The 22486-nt window shown below is 31.4% G+C and overlaps 6 protein-coding genes across 11 annotated transcripts; 3 read left to right on the forward strand and 3 right to left on the reverse strand.

Moving 5' to 3' along the window:
* The first annotated feature begins 1256 nt into the window (after positions 1 to 1256).
* Positions 1257 to 3380, forward strand: LOC132914327 (RNA polymerase II subunit A C-terminal domain phosphatase SSU72). Its single transcript, XM_060973364.1, has 4 exons — positions 1257 to 1664; positions 1747 to 1890; positions 2079 to 2337; positions 2436 to 3380. Exons 1-4 carry the CDS (start codon positions 1582 to 1584, stop codon positions 2535 to 2537), a joined length of 588 nt encoding a protein of 195 aa, XP_060829347.1. The 5' UTR covers positions 1257 to 1581; the 3' UTR covers positions 2538 to 3380.
* On the reverse strand, positions 2869 to 11449 carry LOC132914306 (large subunit GTPase 1 homolog). The gene is made up of 5 exons (XM_060973304.1): positions 11440 to 11449; positions 5278 to 5417; positions 3788 to 5165; positions 3386 to 3707; positions 2869 to 3236 (listed from the first exon to the last, which is right to left on the reverse strand). Exons 2-5 carry the CDS (start codon positions 5377 to 5379, stop codon positions 3101 to 3103), a joined length of 1938 nt encoding a protein of 645 aa, XP_060829287.1. The 5' UTR covers positions 5380 to 5417; positions 11440 to 11449; the 3' UTR covers positions 2869 to 3100.
* Positions 5579 to 14006, reverse strand: LOC132914297 (uncharacterized). The gene is made up of 9 exons (XM_060973288.1): positions 13399 to 14006; positions 12456 to 12796; positions 12111 to 12380; positions 11718 to 11869; positions 9430 to 9527; positions 8892 to 9252; positions 8603 to 8814; positions 7952 to 8287; positions 5579 to 7862 (listed from the first exon to the last, which is right to left on the reverse strand). Exons 2-9 carry the CDS (start codon positions 12777 to 12779, stop codon positions 6445 to 6447), a joined length of 3171 nt encoding a protein of 1056 aa, XP_060829271.1. The 5' UTR covers positions 12780 to 12796; positions 13399 to 14006; the 3' UTR covers positions 5579 to 6444.
* Positions 14007 to 14114: 108 nt separating this feature from the next.
* Positions 14115 to 16996, forward strand: LOC132914337 (RNA-binding protein 48). 2 transcript variants are annotated; one of them, XM_060973376.1, is made up of 5 exons: positions 14272 to 14730; positions 14994 to 15184; positions 15291 to 15479; positions 15552 to 16046; positions 16115 to 16996. In XM_060973376.1, the coding sequence occupies exons 1-5, from the start codon at positions 14626 to 14628 to the stop codon at positions 16218 to 16220; spliced, it is 1086 nt and encodes a 361-aa protein (XP_060829359.1). In that variant the 5' UTR covers positions 14272 to 14625; the 3' UTR covers positions 16221 to 16996. The 2 variants fall into 2 exon arrangements, 1 of the variants encoding a protein (XP_060829359.1); XR_009659558.1 differs by lacking the exons at positions 15552 to 16046; positions 16115 to 16996 and having other exon boundaries at positions 14115 to 14746; positions 14994 to 15479.
* Positions 16248 to 18532, reverse strand: LOC132914314 (uncharacterized). 2 transcript variants are annotated; one of them, XM_060973325.1, is made up of 5 exons: positions 18290 to 18532; positions 18037 to 18210; positions 17538 to 17958; positions 17023 to 17450; positions 16248 to 16601 (listed from the first exon to the last, which is right to left on the reverse strand). In XM_060973325.1, exons 1-5 carry the CDS (start codon positions 18488 to 18490, stop codon positions 16404 to 16406), a joined length of 1422 nt encoding a protein of 473 aa, XP_060829308.1. In that variant the 5' UTR covers positions 18491 to 18532; the 3' UTR covers positions 16248 to 16403. The 2 variants fall into 2 exon arrangements, with proteins under 2 accessions (XP_060829308.1, XP_060829309.1); XM_060973326.1 differs by having other exon boundaries at positions 17023 to 17435; positions 18290 to 18529.
* A 140-nt stretch (positions 18533 to 18672) lies between these two features.
* LOC132914299 (zinc finger protein 724-like) lies at positions 18673 to 22420 on the forward strand. Of its 4 annotated transcripts, XM_060973291.1 has the most exons (7): positions 18673 to 19083; positions 19240 to 19864; positions 19946 to 20118; positions 20186 to 20335; positions 20397 to 20525; positions 20601 to 21932; positions 22011 to 22420. In XM_060973291.1, the coding sequence occupies exons 2-7, from the start codon at positions 19342 to 19344 to the stop codon at positions 22203 to 22205; spliced, it is 2502 nt and encodes an 833-aa protein (XP_060829274.1). In that variant the 5' UTR covers positions 18673 to 19083; positions 19240 to 19341; the 3' UTR covers positions 22206 to 22420. The 4 variants fall into 4 exon arrangements, with proteins under 4 accessions (XP_060829274.1, XP_060829276.1, XP_060829277.1 ...); XM_060973293.1 differs by having other exon boundaries at positions 18673 to 19864; positions 20406 to 20525; XM_060973294.1 differs by having other exon boundaries at positions 18673 to 19864; positions 20186 to 20332; positions 20406 to 20525.
* Positions 22421 to 22486: the final 66 nt, after the last annotated feature.

The raw sequence follows: 22486 nt of genomic DNA on the forward strand, positions 1-22486 counted from the left end.
AATAGACTATTAAAATATTAAAATACGCAATAAAATTCGCATTATTCCTGTTCAATAAAAGACTTTATAGTTTGAAACAAATGTTCCATTCCAAATTATAAAAATTTCGCTTTCGAGAAATGTCGATGTAAAAATTAGTATTAATACGCATCAAAACGAAATACACTGAGAAATACATATAAAATATGTTTATACATATGTGTATGTATAAAATTATAATATATCACACGGTAACGTTTTTATGCGGCGAATTATTGTTTTATTTATTGATTTTGAACTCACCGCATCGTCGTCTTGAAACTGCTCTGACAGGTTCCATAGTAAAAAAATGTCCAAAAGAGATTCGTTTCTTCTTCACACGCGCATACACACACACACACACAGACTGCTTACAAGTGACGTCTCACATTTCGTAAGCCTATTTTCAAAAAAATAATATTACATGTCTTTAAAACTCGCTCTTTGAAAGATATTCCTCGTCCATATGTAATCGGTAATTAGAATAATATTGACAATTAACATTGTATATATTAGATGTTATTAGATATTAGATACAATACATAGAAAAAAACAGACAAAAAATGATACATTTTTTTAATATACCTATAGTAAAATACCGAAAGAAGTAAAGTTATAATAAGACACTCGGAACAAATATAAATATTTAAATTTCTATGATAAATAAAATGTTACACAAAACCTACAAATATTCCCCAAATTTATATAATAAATAGCAATCGAATCCCATGATATGACTCGAATTAGCAAACACATATTGAACTATTACTAACCTAAATCTTACGTTTCCATATTTCTCTGTATGCGTTTATTTCTAGCATCGTGTATGTTGCTCATATGTATACAAACTGGATGAACGTATCTGCTACACACGTGTAAACACTTTGGTTAACTAACTTGAATCACTTGAATGTCACCACGTTCTGTATGTATTACACCAGTATATGTATAGAAATTAGGTTAGAATGTACAAAAAAAGTACTGCGTATACAATTCACTATACAAAACTTTCAAACATCGCATAACCCGAATATTTCGTGATTAATTCTACCTTCAATTTGCGTCGACTTCCTTGAAGCGCATCAAACTGGCGGGTTCGAAGCTTATTTATGACGTCATCGAGCATTGGTCGATAAAAATTCAACATTTACCACAAACAGCACCGTCTGTCGCATTACTGACTGTCGATGCTTGTAACTGGCATAAGGCTGAGCTTCTCGTACAAATGCAGATGTCACTGTTTAACGATGAACCTACCAACGTGTGAAGGTGTACATGGGGCTTTCATTACAAATTTTACTATGAGCAGGCGATAAATGGGAGACGCTTGGGGATCATTTTAGTCGTATAATTCTACAGAATTTTCCGCGACCACTGATTCAAATTATTTTTGTAATCCTAACGTTGCAAAAAACCACTTCCACCAATTCTATACTAGAATTTTATGTACGTTAACAGATATATCGGATGTGATAGGCAGCGTAACGATCTTTAAGGTTAAGTGACATTACGCTTTTTTTTATATCCCGACTTTTTTTTTAAATCGCTAAACTATTCGAAACAATGCCAACACCAAACTCTATCAGCGTAGCTGTGATATGTTCTAGCAATATGAATAGAAGCATGGAAGCTCATGCCTTCTTGAGGTAATTAGTCTTAATTGCAATCAAACTATAAATTATATAAAATATTGAATAGAAGAATTATTACTTTATTGTTCTTTTTCAGTAAAAAGGGTTTTAATGTTAAATCCTTTGGAACTGGTGATAAAGTTAAGCTACCTGGAAATGCACCTGATCGTCCAAACATTTACGACTTTGGAACTTCGTACGATGAAATCTACAATGACCTTTTATCTAAAGACAAGCAATAGTATCCTTTCTATCAAATAAATAAATAAATTCTTTTTCTTCTTTTTGTAAAATGTGTACGAGAAGTCCATTGGCTTCGAGACAAAATAGATATCTTTTTACTTTTATTTCTTTCGCATTATTATCTCCGATAAGTATCATAAAGTTTATGAAATAACTGAAACTAGAATTCCTTAACTATAATATTAGCTATACACAAAATGGTTTGTTGCACATGTTAGATAGAAACCGTAGAATAAAACCGAAACCAGAACGGTTTCAGTTATCCAAGGACAAATTTGATATTTTAATCACATGCGAAGAACGTGTTTATGATCAAGTAATCGAATGTATGGAATCTAGAACTCAAGAAGATAGTCAACCGGTACATTTGATTAATATTGACATTCAGGATAATCATGAAGAAGCTACAGTTGGATCGTTCCTTATTTGTGAATTAGTCACTGTGGTAATTTCAGAATTCATTAAAATTTATACATTTGTATATATTTATGTCCTCCTGTAATTATTTCTCTAACTAAAGAATTGTTTTTTTTTTTTTTCCAGCTGGCCAATAGTGAAGATTTAGATAACGATATAGATGAACTACTTCACGAATTTGAATCAAAGTTTGCAAGAACGATCTTACACACGGTACTTTTTTATTAAGAAGCCTGTTGTATATCAACAACCTGGTGTTCATCAACGACTTAACTTATAAAAACAGACTAAATTATATATACTATAAATGTACGACCACATTGTCTGAATCAGATTATGTGAAGCGAATTCCGTTTTTGCGCAACAAGTAAAAATTCGATTCGCGCTTGCTGTTTAATGAGATATTGCTTTCCATGGAAATCGTTCTAGAAATCTGCTGTTACATTCATACTGTATCTGCAATACGTGGCAAAATATGCAAAAACAAGATTATTGGATTCGTTCAGGTTTCCAAACGCTAATATCAGAACGATTAGAAAAGATTAAAAAGCAAAGAATATAAATTATAAAATATTTTAATTTTATAATATATACGCATATAAGTACAACAGCAACCTATTCTTATATGTGTATGTATGTCGTTATTAGAATGTATTTGTAGTACATAGAATCAATATGAGTCTCTGATACGCTTTTATAAATTCAGAGATTTGTATATTACAAAATATGATCCGCTGTTATATAGCGAAAAGGCCTTCAATTCTCATAATACAATATAAATATTCGTAAAATCAATGTTGATCAAGATGAGCGTACAATCTTCTTGTTTTTTCGCGTTTCTTTTTATTTGAATGTTTATTAATCTTTTTCCACGGTTTCTCTTGAAGCAACAAACTCTGTGTAGAACCTGTCACCGATCCTGCATCCCTAAAAAAATAATTACAATAATTACCAAAGTATTCGAAACGAAATTCGTACACACGCTCCATTACTTATTATTATATATGAACAATTATTGTCAATAATTATACAAAAATGACTTTATCGATTAATAAATATACAATAATGTTACATACTTTGAATTAATTCTATGTAAACCGTGCATTTTTCCAATTACTCCTTTTACATGTACATTCGAAGTATTATTTTGAAAAAATACTTTATCTAAATCTTCAGACGTAGTTTTACTTCCTTTATTTACACGTACTGTTCTAGGTGGGAAATGCTTATTTTTCGAAATTATTCTTCTTCGCGGAGGAAATGTATGAAACTTTTCTTGTTCTGCTGTAGTGGGTGCAACGCAATACAACAATTTACCGTTTACAAAATCTTTCAGAAGATATCGCGCCGCGCGTGGATTATCTGGTTGTCCATTCTGTGTCATAAAACCTCTATTATCTAAATAAAAGTATAAAATAAATTATTAAACTTATACAAATTATCATGCATTTTTACATGAAGAATACATAATTACATACAGCCATAAGCATTTAAAATTTCTTCTGCAGTTGGAGGACGATCAGGATCTTCTCCTTCTAGCGGTGGAGGTATCATAATTCCATAAAGATCTTCTATAATGTGCCTTGGTATTAAAGTACCTAATAATGTAATTGGAGGTACATGATCCCTCATTTGATCAATTGGCAATATACCATTTAATATCATTTCTGATTTTGTACAAACGAAACTAGGCATTACTAATCCAGGGCAATCACAAAGAAGTAGATCCTTATCCAAGAATAGTGTTTGAAAATGCTTTGTTTTACCTGGTGTTGCAGATACGGATACCTTTTTGTCCATTAATAGGGCATTTATTGTGGAACTTTTACCTACATTTGGATAACCTACTAAACCAATCGTTGTGATTCCTTTTGTATATGTCTTACCCTTATAAATCATTTTGAAAAATGATACTAATTGATCTCTGCTTAATAATTCTGATGAATTCTCCACCTTTGTATTGTCTTCTATATCTTTTTCATTTAATTTCTCTATTGAATCATTCAATTCATTTAAATTACATTCATTAGATTCCTTAGAACTTACTTCTTCATTTTCAGTTATGGTATTATTACTACCATCATCTGCACTTTCATATTCGCTTTCTGAAGCAAATTCTGAAGTATACAAAGATTCATCACTATCATTATCCTCCACTTCACTACCTTCTTCATCTTCACTACCTTCTTCCTCAATTATATCTTTTACCTTTTGTTTTTCAGCTGCCAATGTTGCAGAAAAGAATGCGACTCTCAAATTAATATCTGTAAAATATTTCGCCCATGCTTGTCTTTGTTCCTCTGTTAAAAAGTCTGCTTTATTAATTAGTATCAGATTCATTTTTCTAGAATCTACTTCTTTAACATATGCCTCTAGGTCCTCACAACGAAAGAGCAGTGGATTTCTTGCATCAACTATCTGTACAATAACATCACTACGCTCCACTACTCTCCACAATTGTCTCCAAAATTCCAAATTCTTTTCATAAGGAGTTAATATCAATTCTTCTACTTCTTGCAACATAGCAAGAGAACGTCTCCATTCTAAAAATTCTTCTCTCTCTTTGCTTTGCAATTCGTGAGCTGTAGTTGAACTATTCCATTTTGGCCTTCTTGGTATTTTCAGAAAGGCTTTATTCTTTTTTTGCGTCTCCAGTAACTTTGCTTTTTCATCTTTCGAGAGTAATCCGATTCCAGTTTTTGTATTAACGAATTTAATGTTTAATTTTTCTGCGTAAAATTCGGTTCCTGCTAACTCTGCAGTAGAAAGAAATTCTTGAAAAGAATTTTCTTCCGTGACGGATTGAAGATTGAGACGTCCCCAGTCGTAGCCATCGTTTAATTCGGCAGTGTGAAGCTAATTAAAAATGCAATGTCAAAATATGTCAAAATATCGAAAATTATTTATAGTTTAATTCATTTTCGTATGTACCAAAACAAATAGGTTATGAAGAAAGATATTACGTTACCATAGATAAATCAACATCTTTTTTATTTCTCGATGAACCGAAACGGCCCCTAATCAAAGCCTTTCCTAAATTGTTGCCTTCTACTTTTCCTTTTTTACCCATTGTGTTCGATTTTATGCTACTTCAAGAAATCACAGCCATCAAACATTAGAAGTAACGAGATGGCAGCATGAGCGGAACATTAAAAAAGTAGACGTAACTTATATTCACTAATTAAATTATAATTATAAGAATCATTGCAAAAAAGATATTTCAAATATAATTCCATGCACGGTGAAATATTACAGATAAAATTTAAAAATATATATATATGTATATTTATGCATCATACATTTGAGCTATGTTTCTATATTCGTATATATAGTTAAGCTAGATCTATATCTAATATCTATAAATTAAATCTGGGATAGAGCTTTCATGAAATAATTTCTGCATCTTAGTTCATTTTTATTAATAATTGATAGTTAAACTGTTCTGGTTCACAGTTTTCTCGACGACCAGCAACAATTATGAAACGTTCAACATGCTTCACATGCTTCTCTACCCTACTCCCGCGCGCTTATCAATTCTCGAAATCGGAACAAGAAAAATTCTTTCGCAAGGCAGCTTGTGAACAGTTGTTTTTTTCTTTTTTTAATCCATTTTTTCTCTTTTTTTTTAATCAGAACTATACCAGTGTGTCATTGATTATATTTTATATATTACAATTTCTGTGACCGTACAAATTCACCCCGCTTGTACACTACTTATAGATGTCACAAGCCGAGGAGAACACAAATTCGTCTCTCGCATTATTTAGAAATCTAGCCATCTATAATATGGATAATCAGTCGCTTTTTCTGGAAAAAGGACGTTGTTCTCTTCAAATAAAGTCCCATCGGAAAAAGAAAATATACTTTCATCCAAGCACGCTGTACTCGAACGCCTACTTTTGAGTTTCCTTCTTTAGCACTGAGTATAAAGTGGCTCGCAACGTGTCTGATATGGGCCGTTATTTTACACCCGCGATACTTTTATAGGAAACCGCCGTTCTACGGTCTAGAATTCATTATTGATCAACTGTACAACCCAGCACGGAACAATTGAATGGTTCGTGCAGAACGAACGGCAGTATGTTAACGTACACATAACATACAAATACTTCCGTCCCGAATAATTAATTATTTTTCAATAATTATCTCTTCCTCGAATCCCTCGTGGTTGATCGCCGTCACGTCCTCTACCACGATTATTATAACCGCTCCTTCCCATTCTTCCCATGTTATTGTCATTGGGACCTCGGTTCATGCCACGATTAGGTCCCAGTTTATTTCCAAAATTACCAAAATTCGAATTAAAATTATTTGGCGGGTTCTGCCCGGGGTTTTGACCGCGGAAACCGGGACCAAAACCCGGCCGGTCAAAATTGGGCGGGCCTGAGTTCGGCCCTCGGAAATTCGGCAAACCTTGAAAGTTGTTACCGAACGGTCCTTGGTTTGGTCCGAATGGAGGCAATGGACTTGGCCTAAAGTGTTGATTGGGCCCAAAATTACCATTTGGCGGTCTAAAGTTAGGGCCAAAGTTTCCGGGTGGTGGTCCGTTAGGACCAAAACCAGGATGCATGTTAGGATGGTGCATCATGTGCATTGGACCGTCAATTCCTTGCATACCAGGATGCAGCGGTTTATTCTGCATAGGATGCTGAGACATATTTGGATGTGGTACTAAACTTTGGATCGGGGGGGTCATATTGGGATTAATATTTTGCATGTTATGGTGACTCGACATGTGAGATATACTGTTGCCTAAATGAGGTATGCTGTTACTTATGCCGGAGCCTATAGCTAGCGGCATGTTATCACGTTTATCAAAGTTCCCTGAAAAACCACCATCCCCTTTTCTGGGACCATCATTCATCGACTTCTCATCGTCCCACCGCGAATTACCGTCCCGATCTCTGTCGTCGTAAATGTCGTTATCCAAAGACTTCTTCAAGGGGAATCCATGCGAACTTCTAAACTCCTTATCCGCGTAATTACTCCTTACATCGTAATCGGAACGTGAACTGGGCCTTCCAGGTCCGCTGGAGATGTTAAACCGTAAGTCTTCATCGCGACTCGCATTTCGAGCATTTTCACCATGAGGAAGTTTCCTGAGATCCTCGTCCTGTCCACTGTGGAAAGAGTTAGTCTCGTTGGAGTGCTGATTCGATTTCGTTCCCGTGTACCTTAAGTCGGTATCACTGGATTGTGAGTCTTCCGTCATCACTCCGCCAAACACCGGTTGATGAATCTTCGATGTTCTGTCGCTGGCTCCACCGTCGCTCCAACCGATTAGTTGATCGAATTTCCGCTTTCCACCGCGGTTCAGCGCTTTCAGCAATTCAGGATTCTGTGCAAATTTGGAACTGGGTAAAGGCGGTGGAAGTTCGATATCGGGAACTTTGGAATAATCTATTTCGCTGTCATCTTGCAAATATTCTTCGGAATCGTCCATGTTATCTGGTGGACCCACAACGTCTCGTAGCTCTTCTATTTCTCCGGAAAATACTAGTTTATTTATGGCATCATTTCCTTTGCTAATTGCTTCTGCTAACTTAGAACCGGCTGCAATATTAGCAACGATTTTAATAATCTCAAAATTTCATTTAATATTACAGTAATAAATGTTTTCATTAACAATAAATAATGCTTACGTTCGACAGGAATCATTTTTCCGTACAATATAATACCATTAGGTGTCACTTCATTCAATGGTACCGCTCCTGGTGTGGTTTCGATCAACTGATTCACAAATGCGTTTAGAGCTTCTACCTGCTCCATATCCTCAGCCTCCATCTCATTCCATTGAGCTTGGAAATTCCTTGGAATTGGCTTGCTATATGGAACTTTCTTGTTAGCGAATTTCTTCCCTTCGTCGACTGCATGATCCAAATCCAAGCCAGGAATACCACCGCTTTTGTCTTCTGGTTCGCCATCGGCATTGATTCTATCTTCTGGCCCCATGCCAGGTATTACAGCTGCTTCATCAGCTATGAAATAATCGAAAAAATAGTAAAAAAATTCAAAATTCCATTTTTTTTTTAAATATGAAATTATTACATAAATTTTGTCCGGAGTTTTTCATTAGATTTGCATCTTTTCAAAGCATTACGAACCAATGGTAGAAAATGCAATAAGTTCTTTTTTTAACGATAAATCTGAAAACTTCTATAAAAGTAGCATTCGCATAAATTGATGTGGTGAATGTAATTTGTAGAAGATTCACTCTGGCGGACATAAATTTGTGCAGTAACTGAATACTAATAACAATATTGTTGTTATTATTCGCATAATATATTGTGTACCAATTTCATGATCATCAACGCCAGCCGATCCTGCAGGTAAAGTGTTGAGATTATACTTGTCTCTCATTAAATCACCAGGCCTGTTTCGTGTCCAAAACTTTGAAGTGTGATCATTACTACCGGAACACAGGATGTGTCCCAGCGGATGCCAAGCTAACGTCCAAACTATACTGTCATGAGCTTGTTCTATCGCACCTACTTCTTTGTCGGCTCTAAAAATTAATCATAATATGAATAATGTATAACAAATAAGATTAAAAAATAAGATTAAGAACTGCAGGAAGCGTACCCAACGTGCCAGAATAAAATAGCTCCATCGCTGCCACCGCTACAAAATAGACCCTCGTGACTTGGGTGCCACGCGACACTAGAAGCTTCTTTTTTGTGACCACGAAATGTTTGAACTTCTTGACTTAAATTTCGAAGATCAAACAATTTGAGCAAATGGTCCCGCGACGCGGTTACCAGCCAATTTCCATTTTCATTCCATTTAACATCCATTACTGTCGACTTGTGTGCATGTAATGTTGCGAGTGACTGGCCAGTCTTTGGATCCCATAATTTAACCGGTTGCTGATTATCTTTGCTTCCAGAGATGACTAGACTTTTTTGTGGATGCCAGTGCACGCATTTCACATCGGCACCATGACCTAAACAATAATTATATGAATATTGAATTCATTGAAGTTTGTATTAATGATTAAGCTGTTTGTTGAAACCACAATTAATTAATAAATAAAATGTAAATAAAAATATTTTTTTCTAATGTTAAAGAATAAATATAATGTAATATAATATAATAAAAGAAAATATAATATAATATATACCCCTGAGAATTCGTTCTTCATGACACCGAAGAAAGTCCCAAATTCTGACTGTTCCATCATCACTGCATGTTGCCAATTTGTGATCCGTTGGACTGAAACTACCCACCCAAAAAGAAATGTTATATTCAAACAATACGCTGTTATGTACCTATAGAGCGATTCTTTATTTGCAAATGCTCACAATGAGAATTTTCTCAATGAAACAAGTATTACAACGTTATGGAATGTATAATACATATTTGGTACTTATTATCCCATGTAGGCACATGTATAAAATATCAGATAATAGAATAGTATGATGAAAGATTGATTACACGTTGATCTTTATTAACTTTTATTGAAGTTCTATACAACTGTGATATATTCAAAGTGGAAGGAGACAGAATATGAGAAGTTTATTAATATTCAATAGAACATTTCAGGCGTATGGTACATCTTACGGACATTATTATGATATGACATCAAAATATGATCATTAGAAATTGAAGTTAAAGCATATAATAGCTTACATTTATTACTGATTTGTCATTGATTATTAAATAAATACTACACATGCAAAGAAACAAGCAAAGAATACTATAAATATTTTTCTCTTTTTTATGGTACCATCTGCTAAATAAATTATGTATTTGTATATCTACACATGCATCCTTGATGAATCCTAAACATATCATGTAGAAGTTAGTTAGGATCAACTGACAAACCTATAAAGGATTATAATTTTTAAAAAATTACTTAAATCAGACACATAACAAGCTACTATTATATGGTTGCTAAAATTCTTCATGTGTATGAAATTTTTTCAGTTAAATATATGCTATATGTGTGCGAAAAATGTGTATAAGAACGCGTAAAAATGCACGAATGAAATTCATTTTCGGGACAATTTAAAAAATTATTCACGTAACGATAATATATGTGGTCTAAGAATGCGCGTAGTGGGCTTTTACTCTGAATTCGTCTCGAGGAATAGACAAACATCAGTAATAAAAGGAAGATCTATGTGTAAATATTGTAAATAAACAAAAAACCATCTTCGACAGTCATATCTGGCACTCAAACAAAATTCACTGCTGATCAAGCAACAAACTGTTCCATTATCATGAAAGTAGAATCTCTTTTTGATGCCACATGACCACCGAGTGATATACCAAGATTGATATTTTTTCAAAAGTTCAACATTTATTGCACAAAAAAAATGTCCGAAGTGTACATGAAGTTCGTTATATCTCTCTGTTACTCTCTCTCTTATCTGCAAAAGGGCACAAGTGACACAGACCAAAGAGAAAATACTTTATTTTTATCTTCAGAGACATATGATACTGTAACTGCCTTTATTTAACTTTATTGAAAACTTGGATGATGTAAAGAAGGACACAGGATATTTATTTTTATTTAATTCCATGGGAATCTCGACTAGGTATTGCTGTATATTTCTTGTTTGTTTATTCTTCATTCTAAATATACACACTTTACCTAATAACCTGACCATATAAATTCCATAAACTATGAGCCATAAGGACCTAATTTCTTTCTTCCTACAATTTGTTTTGTTTTTGTCTCAGACGTTTCTATATAAAAATAATAAATTCATACTACTGTAATCTAGTGGACCATGTAAATTTATTTAGGTCCCTAAGACTCTATGAATACAGTTGATAAATTTCATATTAATACACGTACAATATATTTGGCAGAAAAATTTATACTATCCTTACTGATCAACTTTAAATATTATTAAGATACATGAAGATGTAAAAATGTTTCAAAAAGTTATTAATTTTGGGAAACTAAGCAAAAATAACTAGAATTACTTGTAACAACATTTATAATAATATTATAGCACATTAAGTTTTTTTTAATATAGAGCCTCATAGTTTATACCACAATTAAATATTAAAATTAAATGCAAATATATATATATATATATAGGAAACCTTAATAAAAAAAAGTAAGAAAATCAATTTGTAATAACACGGATGTCATCACGTAGTATAGGGAATGTATTTTCATCACAGACTTTATATCACAGAAATTTTTCAAAACTTTAGAATATCTTCACCATACATCTAATATATCAGGAAGTCTTTCAAATACAATTTATGAAAAATTTTAGAAATCACCTGTGTACCCATACAAGAATTAATGTTTTTAAAACAAAAATGTTGTAAAACCAGAAGAGGAAGAGAATGAGAGTCATGTCCAATATCTTAACTACAGCAAGGATGGACGGATCATCGATAACAGTGGCGCAAGAGACGTAAGGACTAGTGTGGTGGATGGTATACCTGAGTCCTCTAATCGCTTCTTTGTGCGCCTGAAACATCTTGACGTTGTTCATATTGCTCTGCCAATACTTCACATAGCCTGCATGATCTCCTGTGACCATCCAGCTCTCATTGTGCGACCATACCATTGTTCTCACTGGACTATCATGTGCCTAAACAGACAAAAACAAATATTTGATTAATGCATCTAAAACTAGTATACATTCTACACAGAAAGTAATACAATGTATTCAAGCTTTAAAGTTTTGGAAATGTCCAAAGCTTCCTATTCATACATACAGTCTTTTATTTAAACCACAAAGTTACAAATGATGATAATAAATTACAAAAGAATATTAATAATATACAGAAATATTTAATTACTGTTAAATTATAATAAGGAGCATAAAATACCTGCAAGATAGTTTCAAAATTAAAGGTAAGACCATTCCACAAGGTAAATTCTCCACTAGATGCACCAGTAACAAGGCGCCTTCCCTCTGGTGTCCAAGCCATACAAAAAATAGGGCAACGCATTTTATTTGTTGCAGTCTTCACAAATCTTGTGGTGACTGCATTTATAGGATTGTCAACATAACTAGGTGGTGGAAGCAGATCAGGGTAATACATCACATCTGGCTGTAGGGCACGTCTGTCTCTGTAATCCCTCTGCCACACTCGATTCTACATATAAAATATGTAATAATACTATTCATCACTGATATCACAAAACTTAGCAAACCAAATTAAGAATCCTACCTCTAAGCTTTTTATAATGGCAGAATTATAATCCACAGTTTTACGCATAACAGATTTCCTAAGTCTTTTGCCATCAAATTCATCTTGTAACGTATCTTGACCAGCCGCAACAATTTTGGGTGCATGATAAGGTCTGAATGGTTTAAAGAAACCCCTTGCTCCATCTCTATGATTAGCGTATCTGTGCTGATAACTTCCAGATGTGTTTATTGTAGTCAAATTAGGAGGTGGAGCTGATAAATTTGGAGTGGCAGGAGGTGGAACAGACATATTAGGTAAACTTATAGCTGGTGGAGGATTTGCAAATTGAGTATTTGCAGACATAACAGCAGTTGTTAATTCTGTAAATAAACACAAAATATGTTTCTTATTATTATTCTATAAAGTAAGTTTAACATTATCTAATCTTTATTGATGTTACATTTAATATATTCTTCAAATTATTTTTATTCAATTCACATATGGTATGTGATACTCTATTGGGTTATCCAATAAATGGAAAAACTTAGAAGTCTGACCTAACTATTTGCGCTATTTATTATGTTTAAAAATACTATTTAAATTTCAATAAAGTAGCAATAATACTATGGTTGTTTTAACACATTTTCTGATGAACTATAGATCTACAACGTTCAAATATAAACGAACATAAACTGTACTTTCACAATATGTGAAAATGTAATACTGATTTCCATTGGTAGAAACATACTTCATGCATTATTTATCTTTATTATTGCAAATTTCAAGTTTCCTCCAATCATATAGTATAGCAGTGAAATATATAATAATTAAGAACGAGTACAAAACCTATCGGAATCGGAATGTTACTAAAGGTTATATGAATTATTTTTCGAGAGAAGCTAACCAATTCGACAAACTCTACTAAAAATTCTACGTTTCTCTAATGCAAAGTGAAGCTTGTTTACAAAAACTGATAAACAACCTGCTCATTAATTGCGAACAAATTTTCTTTGATGCTGTTGCACTGTAAAACGCTTGTCACATCTCCCGAACGTGTGTAGATTGAGCGAGTGGCGATAGTTCAGCCCGCCGCCGTTAGATGTCTAGCAACTTTCCCTCACTTCGGTTTTCTTCTCTATATGTTCTAATATCCCGTGCAATTAAGGCAGGGGCAAAAGGCCTACTGATGAGTCTGGTTGGGTGGTTCCGAGACGAAACGCACCTTTCTTTTTCGTTCCATCCTTCTCTTTTGTTCTTCTGGATGCGACACGCGCTTTAATGTTGTGTCTTTTATAGCTTACAACTCCGCAGGTGGGGGAACAATACAGAAGCTAAAAACTTAATATTTCTTTACGTTCTTAGATTCACTACCGAATCCGAACGTTAACACGTTTTTGATATATATTATACACAATATCACTTGTTACTTCCACTGTTTGTATAAAAAATGTTTTCCAAGTAAATATGATGAAATATATGAATTGAAATGACTATATTATTTCTGAAAAAATTTTTGGTTTCACGCTTTATATTGATGTAAATTTAAACACACACGAGCAAACAATGAGAAAATTATATGTCCCCTATATACTATGGACGCCATTACTCATTTGGATGATCACATCCGTTTCATTCGTATCCACTTCCGATAGTGGTTTTGATAAATTGCTGTAATGTATATATTATGATAGAATTTTATTAACTAATAGCGTTTCATGTATAGAATAGATAAAAGTATATTCGTATTAACCTAATGTTTCACTATTATAATGAAAATTTTAAAAAATTAAAAATTGATAGGGATTTTTAAGATATTTTAGAGATTCTAGGAAATTAATAAATATCGTACATCATATCTAATATACCTGAATATTACCTTTTTGAGTTATCTGATTTCTATATTTTTAAGATACTTATCAAAAATAAAATTTTTATTATCATTACTATATTTATTTAATTTTATTTCATTCCACAAGAATAAAAATTTATGTTTCATTACTATCGTAAGAAGAGTCACCTGTTTTAAGTTGCCAGGTTAGCATGTTTAGCACAATTAGCGCTCTTGTGTACAGAAATGTTAAGTGGTGCAACAACAATAATAGATATAAATATTAAATATATGAAATTTTGTTAGAAAATTAATTATAACTACATATATTTAAAAAGCTCTAATTTTGTAAAAAAAATATAGTAAAAAAAAATATAAATCATGGATGATAAATGCGTCATAACAAAGCTTCCTCATCATGTACAACAAAAATTGTGTCATACACGACCTCCTTATAGACAAGGGAAAAGATTGACGTCTGTGAAGGTAGCATTGTGAACTTGTATCCTATCATATATAAAATTATGCTTAGTAATAAATAATATTTTATAAGTTACTTTCTTATATTGTATATATCATTTATTATAAAATTGAATACACTTTTCATAAATCACATGATGAATTTCTTTAAATAATAACAAATTTAAGTTTATAAATAATTTTATTTTAAATACGTAGTTTATTTCACAATTTGCTATCATTTTTGGTTGTTTGTAATATTTCCTTGACAATCTAGCTCTATGTAACAGGTTTATACGATAAATGATGAATCAAAACACTTAATGATATGTGGAGTACCAAAACTCCAATTAGGTGATGAAGTGAGAAAGCTTGTCGAACCTTATGGTAATATTAAAAAGATACATGTAGTGTCTGATTATCCCATAGAGGAATTTACAGAAGCATATTATGTACTATATGATCGTATACAAAGTGCAAGGTTCATACCTTTTCATATTTCACTAATACCTTGTATATAATTGAATTTTTGTAATTTGGTAATAAAATAATCCATGTCATTGTGTCTTATATTATACATTATATAGAATAGCAAAACGATTCATTGATGGCAAAAATTTTTATGGAGGTTCACTACATGTTTTTTATGCACCCGAACTTGAAAGTGTCTCAGAAACTAGAGCTAAGCTTCTTCAACGTCGAAGAGAAGTAGCTATACGTATAAGAAAAAATCAACAAGATGTATTGAATCCAAATATTGATAAATTTGTTCCAAAGTAGGTAAACAAATTATGCAATAGCATAAAACTTGACTTGACTTGTTATTATAATGGAATAACAACTTTTAGAGAACAGTATAATAGAAGAAAAAGAACACCTGCTTTACCATTGACAGAAGAGCGCCTCAGTCAACAATATCCTGGAGAAACATTATTTTCTATTTATGATGGTATACCGCAAAGTCTAGATCCAAGGCCAATATGTGAACCTAGTCTACCATCAACATCATCTGAATATCAAAAGGATACTGCATCTAATTCATTGCAAAGTCCCTATCATCCGACTGAAGCTATTATTGTTCAAGCAAGTGAATTTAAAGAAACTACATCAAAATTGGATTGTGTAAGAAACAAAAGAAAAAATTACAAGGGACAGTCTATCAATAATAATCTCAAAGTTAGAGTTGTCAAGCCACAAATTGTCAATACAAGTGCTATAGCAAAATGGGATACTTCAAATAAGAATATATTTTCTAATCCAAAGAAAGCTCGGAATAATATAATTATCAAATTAATACCAAAAAGTGAAAATGAGAGAAAAAGGATTGTGATAAAAGATTCAAGGTATATTACATATTGCATTTTGTAGTAAATGTACTTTCATAATAAATTATTATTATCATATTGTTTAGTGTTACCCAGTTAGTACAACCAAGTGAAGATCTGCAATTGTCAATTGAAAAAGCCAAATCTCAGGTACGAGCAGCGATGCAAATGAACAGCAAGGAAAATCCATGATTTTCTATCAAGACAAATAATAATAAGTTTATTCAAAGGATTATTTATTTTATATCAAGTAGATACGCACTATTTTAATCGATTTACACTTACGTTTATAATTAATTTTTACAATTATTTGAATTTGTTTAAAAAATATAAGCTATGTCTAAATTTGTCCTATTATAAAAAATTAATAAAACCCTAAATGATAACCGTTGAATCTGGATCCCATTGTATACCACCTAATTTCGATTTTGTAATATGTTTCTTGTGTGGTGGTGTGTTTTCTTGCAATATTTTTGAGGCGATACCTTTGTTCCTAAATACCTGTTGTGGTGATTTTACTAATAATATTTGTACTTGTCCATTATTTGAACGATTTCCGAGAGGAGTTCGAATCTGAAAATAAAATATGAAAACTTTATAATAAAGCATAAACATTTACATTTTAGAGCCGCGTTGACTTGATTGGCTGAGATTCAAACTCGTGGCTGTATGGTCAGGTTTCGAATCTCGGTTGACTCTCGGCCGGCATCTTTACAACTCGATTATAAATTGTAGTTGTATTGTGCTTATTTCAGCGCGGTTTCTGCTGGTTCAAAATCCACAAACTCATATTCAAATGAACAAATAAATAAATAGTGGTGCTTCAGATTTACTGAATTTGTGATAATAAACATTAATAACTGAATTTTAAAAACTTTGTTGTTAAAAACTGTACTTCAATAACATTGAATTGTGATGTTTCATAATATGAAAATTTTAGAAAAAATATATCTATACTGCAACTACCATGTCTGTGAAATAATTTATTAAGTACCTTTGTAGATTCACTTCCATCTTTACTGTTAGAATTAGAAAATTTCTTTTCATCTATTAGAATTTTCACTTCTGATTTAAAATTCTTTTTCTTTTTTCTAATTGTATCTATTTTAGTACCTTCACTTTCAAAATTAGTTGGTTTTGCTATATTATCATCGTCAAATGTTATAATTACTTCTTCTTTAGATGCTTGTGCTATTTTTTCTTCAATAATTTGTACATTGTCTAATTCACTTGTCTTTAATTCTTGAGGCTCATCCAATATCAATGAATCTCTCCATACTTTAATTATATCATCACTAGTAATACATGTTTTCTTTTCTTCTATATCCTTCTTCACACATACATCATTGAACTTGGTTTGCCCTGAGATTCTTTGAGATTCATTCTGATCTTCTAATTCTTCCTTTGCTGATGCAAATATTTCTTTATTAGATATAATAAATTTTTGAAATAAGTTTTTTACATATTGTAATATAAATTAACTTTGAATTATTAAGAACAATTTCTCACCAATCGCTGAAGTAGATTCATTTTCAGATGAATGACTAGAATATAGTGATTCAGGTGATTTGGATTTGTTATCACAATCATTAATGACTGAATTCAAAGATTTTACAGCAGCTGTGGCTAAACTAGGTAGAGCCTGTACTTCAGTATCATTGAATTGTGATGATGTTTCACAATATGAAAATTTTGGATAAAATATATCTGTATCGTAACTTCCAGCCCTATGTAAAAATTCTTGAGACCTTGCTCTTAAACGTTTTATAGATTTTGGCATTAAAATTGGCGTTCTGTCAAAATCCGCAGCTGGAGATCGAGGATCAAGACCCAAGATATTAAAACGTTCCTTTTCTATATCAGTAATTAACCTTTCATTATTTAAATTACTAGTTGTTGGTGTTAAAGGAATATCTGCAGCTTTATCTTCCTAAAATAGTTAAGTAAGCCTTATAAATCATTGATAATTATACAATTTTTAAGCTATGTTATAATATACATAATTTACCATTGTTGGCAGCTGTACTTTTGGAATATCTATTACTTTTGGCGTAAAATGTTTTATTGGAGTTAAACATAGCATTATTTTATCTATATCTGTCTCCAAATATCGTTTAGTTTGTAAATGTTTTGGAATTGCTGATATCATTTTTTTGTTTGTTCCAAGTGGTGTACAATTCACCTATAAATATTACATATTTTATATATTGTGTATTATTATACAACTTATGAAAATATATGTTAACTTGCGTTAAAATTACTTCTATTGGTGTACGATTTATTCCACTTGTTATTGATCTAGGATCAGTTAATGTTTTACGAACTATTGGTGGAGTTTCCATAATGTCTTCCTCGAGAGTTACTTCATCAGTAGATGATGGACATCTTATTTCTTCTTTTTCCATTTTATTGTTATAAGTCTCAGTATTATGAGGAAGAAACTTATTAATATAATTTCCCATTATTACGTTTTCACCTAGTAATTCAATAAATAAATTATGAATATAATTAGTTTGTACTTGCATAAATAAACGACACTTAAATCATTTGTTTGGATACATAACAAACAGTAGCATATTTTTCTTAGGATTTTAAAAGTATTTACTGGTAATTTTAGGTATATTTAATATTGTATAAAACTTAAAAATTGTGTGTGAACTTACTTTATATAAATATATAAATCAAATCCTTTAAAAATGTATACAAAACACAGTAAAATTCTTAACGAGCCACTGCTTCGATCTTAAACATGGTAAATCATCATTATTTTTTGAAAATTAAATTAACCGAATGACGAAGTCTTACCAACATGTGGCTTTAAACAAGGGTGCCAATACACAAACTTTGTATCTTTGTATGTTTATTATCTGATTATATGTATATTTATACTTGAACAGACTTTAATAACATGTATATGAAAATAACATACAAAATAATACGTTATATTTTCCTTAAATAAATTTTAAATAATGACATAGAATTTCAAATAACGTGCGAATTTTATTTAGTTAGTTATAATCATCATAAACCAATAAGTACGTCTATGGCTTAACGCGTACGTATTATAATTCAATGGAATCTATATCTTTCACTGAACTAAAACTTTAAACACATAGTAAATATCAAATTGAAGCAATTAGTTTTAAATCATGTATAATGAAGGAATAAATAACAGAAATATGTAGTAAGCTAATGATACTACATCTTTTAGGTTGTTGATATAATAAGACAAATGCCTAAGTGCTAGAATTGTTAACACTATTTTGATTGTTGTATTTAAAATAAATAAAGTTTCTCTGTAAAAAAAATTCTCATGTCTGAATATGCGAGCATGTCATTCACTCTAAATCCAGAAGAGAATTGTAAGAATGATATGGTTCAAATGCAGTCTATCAATCTTGTTTGTCCAGTGTGTGATGTTGGATACATAAATAAAAAAGAATTCTATGATCATTTACGTATCCATGCTGGAGACGTATTATTAAAGCATGTGCAATGGTTAAAAACTGCAAACAATGAATTAGAAACAGTGTCAAAACAGCATATTTCAAAAAAAATTGATGATAATCCTTATGAAACTACATTGAGGCCTTTCAAATGCCATCAGTGCAATTTAACTTTTGACAGAGCTTCTCAATATGATTATCATCATCGAAGTATACATTTAGGTGAAAAGTCACAGCTCTGTGAAATTTGTGGCAAAGGTTTCTTTCGCAAGGCAGATTTAAAAACACATTTAAACATTCATTTAGGAACAAATGTTTGTATTTGTGAAGTTTGTGGGAGAAAATTTAATCACATATCTAATTTAATTAGACACTGCAGAATGCATGCTGGTAGTTATATTGTACATCAAATTTTCCATAAAATGAAATACAAATAATGAATAAAAATTTAAATGTGATATGAATTTTTAGGCGAAAAATTATATCCATGTTCCATTTGTGGAAAACGTTTTACTCAAATTAGTTCCCTTGCAAGACACAAACGTATTCACGAAAGGGCAAAGGATGATGTTAAACATCATTCGCAAACTAATTTCAGCAATACCAATTTACAGAAAAAAGATCATGCAATGTACAAAAATAAGGTGATGAGCAAATGTGATATTATGTAATGTCCTTTGAATATAAGTATATCTTACTGTCAATGTACAGTTTGTTGAAGGTAATGCACCTAGTCAGCAAAAGATTGTTAAGAGACAACATTACTGTAAGATTTGTGGTGAAAGTTTCAATTTTATTTTTCTCTTAAGGGAGCACGAAAAATCCCATTCGCAAACTTTGGAGTGCAAAAACAATGAGGTGGTAAGAATTCTGAAAGTAACATTCAAGAACTACATGTTTTTGACCTATTTCTTCCATTTAGAGTTTTCAGAAAGCTACAGAACTGAAAGAACAAACACAATGTACTAATAATTTTGACTTTCTTAAAAATGAAACAAATATGAAAAAAGCTTCACCATTGGATGCAATTATTTATATCACATCAGAACAGGTAAATGTTTTATTATTTATAATCATATAATTCAAAACTATTTCTATATATAGTTACTTTTTTACATGGAAAAAGTTAAAGAAAATCAATCTGGAAAACATCGAAGATAGTAGAAACCACATTTCACAAGAAGATCTATGTGAAACAAAAATTTTGGGAGTTGAAGAATTAAGTGTTTCTGAGGAGGTAGCGTTTAACGATGAACAAACACAACTTGTTCATGATAGTCCGCTTTTGTTATGTAAATCCAATAATTCTACAGAAAGAGAAAATGTAGCATATGCTGCCCCATTAGATGAAAATATTCTTAAAAATAAATTATGTATTCAAACGTACGAATCGGATTTACAAAAATCCGAAACAATATCAAATTATAACACCCTAATAAATACTCCTCTGAATGTTACCGATATGTTTCAAAAGATAGATCTCTCGGAGTCTAGTAACAATGAACATCTTAATTCCGATTCAAATATACATAAAAGTGAAGAAATAAATTTAGTACAAAGTGAAAAAATATCCGATGATTTGAACGACATAAATAACATTGTAAATCATGATGAACCAATGTTGCGTTTGGTACAAACAGAAACAGGGGAACAATTTTATGAATTTCTAATTAATAATTTAGTTGAAAAATTGCCGAATCCGCAAATTGTTGAGTCCACAAAAAGCTCCGAGAATAAAGATAACAGTACAAATATAAATGAAGAAAATCATGCAGAACAGAATATACGAGATGATATACATAACGATTTAAATTATTCACAATATGAATTACAAGGCGAAGAAAAAAATTTTACAAATCAGATCCTATTAGACACACAAAGTGAATTCGATAAATATGTTGAAACAAATTTCGAAGTATTCGAAAGATTAAATTACGATGATAGTCCCGAGCGATTTCTTGAATTTGTGGAATCAGGACTTGAAAATCAAAACTCGAAAATTTCAGATTGTAACAAAGATAGTGATGAATTCTTACAATTTCAAAATTTTAGTGAAATTGACACCGTAGAATCGAACGTAAAAGATGATATTATCGATGACAATAATAGTAATAATCAAATTGTTGAAACAGATGAAAAACAAGAACAAAATGAAGATGTGACAAATAGTAATGAAAAATTAGAGAATGAACAAGACTCAAAGAAGTCGAAAACGTTTTTAATAAAATTTCAATGTACAATATGTGAAAAGTCATTTTCAACTAGTTACAATTACAAGCAACATATCGGTACCCATTTCGCAGACCAGCAAAAATTTCATTGCAAAGACTGTAAAATGTCATTTGCTTGGAAATCAACTTTAAATAAACACATCGCAAACAATCATAGACCAGATGGTCCACAAAAGTTTGCATGTGATATATGTAATAAAATTTATAATACTTCTTCACAAGTAAATGTGAGTATTTTTTGAAGGATATTTCTCTAATTATTAAACCATATACTAAATGACATAACAATGATTATTTTGATATAGGAGCATGTAAAACGAGATCATTTAAAACAACGGAACCATGTTTGTTCTCAATGCGGTAAATCATTTTTTAAAAAATACGATTTGAAAATGCATAACAGAATTCATACTGATGAACGGCCATATGTTTGTCGCGCTTGCGGAAAAAGATTTCATCATCGAAGTCACATTGTTCGTCACGAACGCATACACTTTTAGGAATAGATAAGTTTACGTTATTTGTTTAAGGGCGTAGGGAACAAATTGTAAAAAAGTTATAAATAGATATAATTATTTTATCGAATAAAAATTAACGACGATGATGTTCTGTTATGTTTACGTGATTTACATTTTAATATGTATCGATACAAATTATAAGGCATTTAAAACAGGTTTTGTAGACGATTATTTTTTAATAAAAAAGAAGATATTAATGTTTTATTCCTTCATTTCCTCTTTATAATATCGTGAATAAAATATAAATATTAATCAAATTATAT

Source organism: Bombus pascuorum, chromosome 14 (genome assembly GCF_905332965.1).
Source record: "Bombus pascuorum chromosome 14, iyBomPasc1.1, whole genome shotgun sequence".
Taxonomy (NCBI): domain Eukaryota; kingdom Metazoa; phylum Arthropoda; class Insecta; order Hymenoptera; family Apidae; genus Bombus; species Bombus pascuorum.

What these genes read in the sequence shown, in the direction of transcription:
- LOC132914327 (XM_060973364.1), top strand. Translation starts at nt 1,582, where the DNA reads ATGCCAACACCAAACTCTATCAGCGTAGCTGTGATATGTTCTAGCAAT. An exon ending in GAAGCTCATGCCTTCTTGAG is followed by an intron (nt 1,665 to 1,746) that starts GTAATTAGTCTT and finishes GTTCTTTTTCAG; the next exon opens with TAAAAAGGGTTTTAATGTTA. An exon ending in TTATCTAAAGACAAGCAATA is followed by an intron (nt 1,891 to 2,078) that starts GTATCCTTTCTA and finishes CTATAATATTAG; the next exon opens with CTATACACAAAATGGTTTGT.
- LOC132914306 (XM_060973304.1), bottom strand. Translation starts at nt 5,379, where the DNA reads ATGGGTAAAAAAGGAAAAGTAGAAGGCAACAATTTAGGAAAGGCTTTG. An exon ending in AAGATGTTGATTTATCTATG is followed by an intron (nt 5,166 to 5,277) that starts GTAACGTAATAT and finishes ATTTTTAATTAG; the next exon opens with CTTCACACTGCCGAATTAAA. An exon ending in TTACATAGAATTAATTCAAA is followed by an intron (nt 3,237 to 3,385) that starts GTATGTAACATT and finishes TTATTTTTTTAG; the next exon opens with GGATGCAGGATCGGTGACAG.
- LOC132914297 (XM_060973288.1), bottom strand. Translation starts at nt 12,779, where the DNA reads ATGTCTGCAAATACTCAATTTGCAAATCCTCCACCAGCTATAAGTTTA. An exon ending in GAAGCGATTAGAGGACTCAG is followed by an intron (nt 9,528 to 11,717) that starts GTATACCATCCA and finishes TTGGGTGGGTAG; the next exon opens with TTTCAGTCCAACGGATCACA. An exon ending in CGTTGATGATCATGAAATTG is followed by an intron (nt 8,288 to 8,602) that starts GTACACAATATA and finishes ATTATTTCATAG; the next exon opens with CTGATGAAGCAGCTGTAATA.
- LOC132914337 (XM_060973376.1), top strand. Translation starts at nt 14,626, where the DNA reads ATGGATGATAAATGCGTCATAACAAAGCTTCCTCATCATGTACAACAA. An exon ending in ATTGATAAATTTGTTCCAAA is followed by an intron (nt 15,480 to 15,551) that starts GTAGGTAAACAA and finishes AACAACTTTTAG; the next exon opens with AGAACAGTATAATAGAAGAA. An exon ending in ATTGTGATAAAAGATTCAAG is followed by an intron (nt 16,047 to 16,114) that starts GTATATTACATA and finishes CATATTGTTTAG; the next exon opens with TGTTACCCAGTTAGTACAAC.
- LOC132914314 (XM_060973325.1), bottom strand. Translation starts at nt 18,490, where the DNA reads ATGGGAAATTATATTAATAAGTTTCTTCCTCATAATACTGAGACTTAT. An exon ending in TGAATCTACTTCAGCGATTG is followed by an intron (nt 17,451 to 17,537) that starts GTGAGAAATTGT and finishes TATCTAATAAAG; the next exon opens with AAATATTTGCATCAGCAAAG. An exon ending in ATGGAAGTGAATCTACAAAG is followed by an intron (nt 16,602 to 17,022) that starts GTACTTAATAAA and finishes TTTTATTTTCAG; the next exon opens with ATTCGAACTCCTCTCGGAAA.
- LOC132914299 (XM_060973291.1), top strand. Translation starts at nt 19,342, where the DNA reads ATGTCTGAATATGCGAGCATGTCATTCACTCTAAATCCAGAAGAGAAT. An exon ending in ACACTGCAGAATGCATGCTG is followed by an intron (nt 19,865 to 19,945) that starts GTAGTTATATTG and finishes ATGAATTTTTAG; the next exon opens with GCGAAAAATTATATCCATGT. An exon ending in ATGCAATGTACAAAAATAAG is followed by an intron (nt 20,119 to 20,185) that starts GTGATGAGCAAA and finishes GTCAATGTACAG; the next exon opens with TTTGTTGAAGGTAATGCACC.